At 36.0% G+C, this 2236-nt stretch overlaps 1 protein-coding gene across 1 annotated transcript in view; it reads left to right on the forward strand.

Moving 5' to 3' along the window:
- LOC111089067 (MFS-type transporter SLC18B1-like) overlaps window positions 1-2236 on the forward strand; it is a 34998-nt gene that overhangs the window by 1624 nt on the left and 31138 nt on the right. Inside the window, exon 3 of the mRNA XM_022400814.1 lies at window positions 505-600. Coding sequence (XP_022256522.1) covers window positions 505-600 — 96 coding nt within the window. The remainder of the gene's footprint in view (window positions 1-504; window positions 601-2236) is intronic.

Raw genomic sequence — 2236 nt, forward strand, 5'->3', positions numbered from 1 at the left:
CATTATAAGGTACGTTAATCCCACAATTCGTTGATAAAAGAGTAGTCCAAGAGTTGGCGGTGGGTGGTGATGACTAGCTGCCTTCCCTCTAGTCTTACATTACTAAATTAGGGACGGCTAGCGCAGAAAACCCTCGTGTAGCTTTGCGCGAAATTAAAAAAACAAACAAACAAACAACTTTTGGCTGTGAGAGCGTTATAAATGTGACAGTCACCCCGCTACTTGATTAAGAGTAGTTGTGTAGGCAGTGTATCTGCTGCAACTGTTGTTCTCTCTTATTAGCAGTTTTAAATTGGGGATGGCTATTGTTGAAAATACCAAATACACAAATAAACATGCTCGTTATACAAGATATTTAAAGTCTTAAATGAACAGCGTACTTCTAATTGTGAATATTTAAGTAGGTAGAAACATTAATGTTTAGTTAATAATCCACTGAAAATATATTTTATTACATAACGGAAAGCAAGTGTTTTTTTCTTTTTTCTTCACTATATTATATAGGCAGAGAAGAAAGGAGCGACACCTGCCGAGTATGGATTAGTTTTCGGAATTTACCAGCTAACTGTACTATTAGCCTCTCCAGTTTTCGGGCAACTTGTAAGTACTTCTGGTTTTGATTGTTCATTCTTGTCCTCTTGTTCTAGATGGTGGGGGACCACTTGAAGTGATAAATTTAATAATGTATAAGTGTTTTAATTCAGCTATTTGGATTTTTTTTTCTAAAGACTATAAATATATATCATGATCTTTATATTGTCTACAAGTCAATCTTCTACTGTGTCTTATAACACAGTTATATAACATGGCTATGTTTTTCGCAGACCTTAATTGGGTCATTGTGCCTGGGTTTTAGCCATGATTCCTCGATGCTTAAAGCAGCTATAACTCCATGTCTTAGTTTCATAGATGCAGGCTTGGGAAATTATACAGGGAACGTTCTTACGATGTCACTGGAGTTTTGTTGGTTGAGAATATGTCCTTTATGGATCTTAGTATCAGGTTGTACGAAGAAGGATAACAACATTCAGATGAAACAGTGAAGTTGATCATAACGAGGTATTTCAATATTTAAACTTTATCAAAGGCAGAGAATGTTAATACAGCGTAGGGCCTATTCAAGAACGACCAGACGCCATAAAGTTATATCCAGGTGCTTTGTTGTTTTTTAAAATTTTAAACGGTGATATTTAACTTTTTTTTTTACGAGATGATTGAGAAGGTACGAATAAAGTTTGTTTGTAATTAAGCACAAAGCTACACAATGGGCTATCTGTGCTCTGCCCACCGTGGGTATCGAAACCCGGTTTCTAGCGTTGTAAATCCGCAGACATACCGCTGTGCCACTGGGGTGGGGCAGGAATAAAGTATATATATATTTGTTTGTTTGTAATTTGTGCCATCTGGTTTTTAGACATTTGTCTTTCGATCTCTGTACGTTTTGAGTTTCCTCTCCTTCCTCCATATGGTGATGACACCTGTCCGATATTGGTTAAGTGATTTATATATTGATGTCCATAAGTAAAGCTTAGACAGATAAAAACAAAATTTCTGTAACTCACAACTGGTCAAAAGATTTAAAACAAAAATCAACTGAAAGACGAAATTCTGAGCTAAGGCCCCGGCTGTGTAATAGAAATGATTGTTAGGGCGTGTTATGTCAAGATCTTGACAATAACATCAGTTTTATTTTACTCTTCCTGTCTACAACATCAGAAAGTTAAGTGAGATAGTAGCATTAAAACATTTGTCAATTATGTAGCACGACCCCAAGCTTCTCTCTTTGTTAATCGTATATTGCTGTACTTGTAAAGGCATGTCAGCTATTTTACACAAATTACAATCAGATTTGCCGAGGTTTGTAAAACAAAATAAGAATCCAAAATTGAGTTGATGTGTTTCGTCTTGTGATTATATCTTCCCGCCAATCTCTCTCTCTGTCTCAATGCTTTTGTCTTGATTTTTGGAGTTAAAAATTATTCTTTGTGTAACTGGCTTCAAAAATCGTAAAGAGGTTCCTAAAATTTTCTCAAGATGAATAATATAACCATTTAATAAAAACCCATGAAAACAGAGCAGTAGTCTCGACAGGAAGATTAACTACTAATGAATTTATATCAAACAAGTTTGTAGTTAAGCACAAAGCTACACAAAGGGCTATCTGTGCTCTGCCCATCACGGATATCGAAACCCGGTTTCTAGCGTTGTAAGTCCGCAGACATACCGCTGTGCCACT

The sequence above is a fragment of the Limulus polyphemus genome, unplaced genomic scaffold, assembly GCF_000517525.1.
Source record: "Limulus polyphemus unplaced genomic scaffold, Limulus_polyphemus-2.1.2 Scaffold5163, whole genome shotgun sequence".
NCBI classification, from domain to species: Eukaryota; Metazoa; Arthropoda; class Merostomata; order Xiphosura; family Limulidae; genus Limulus; species Limulus polyphemus.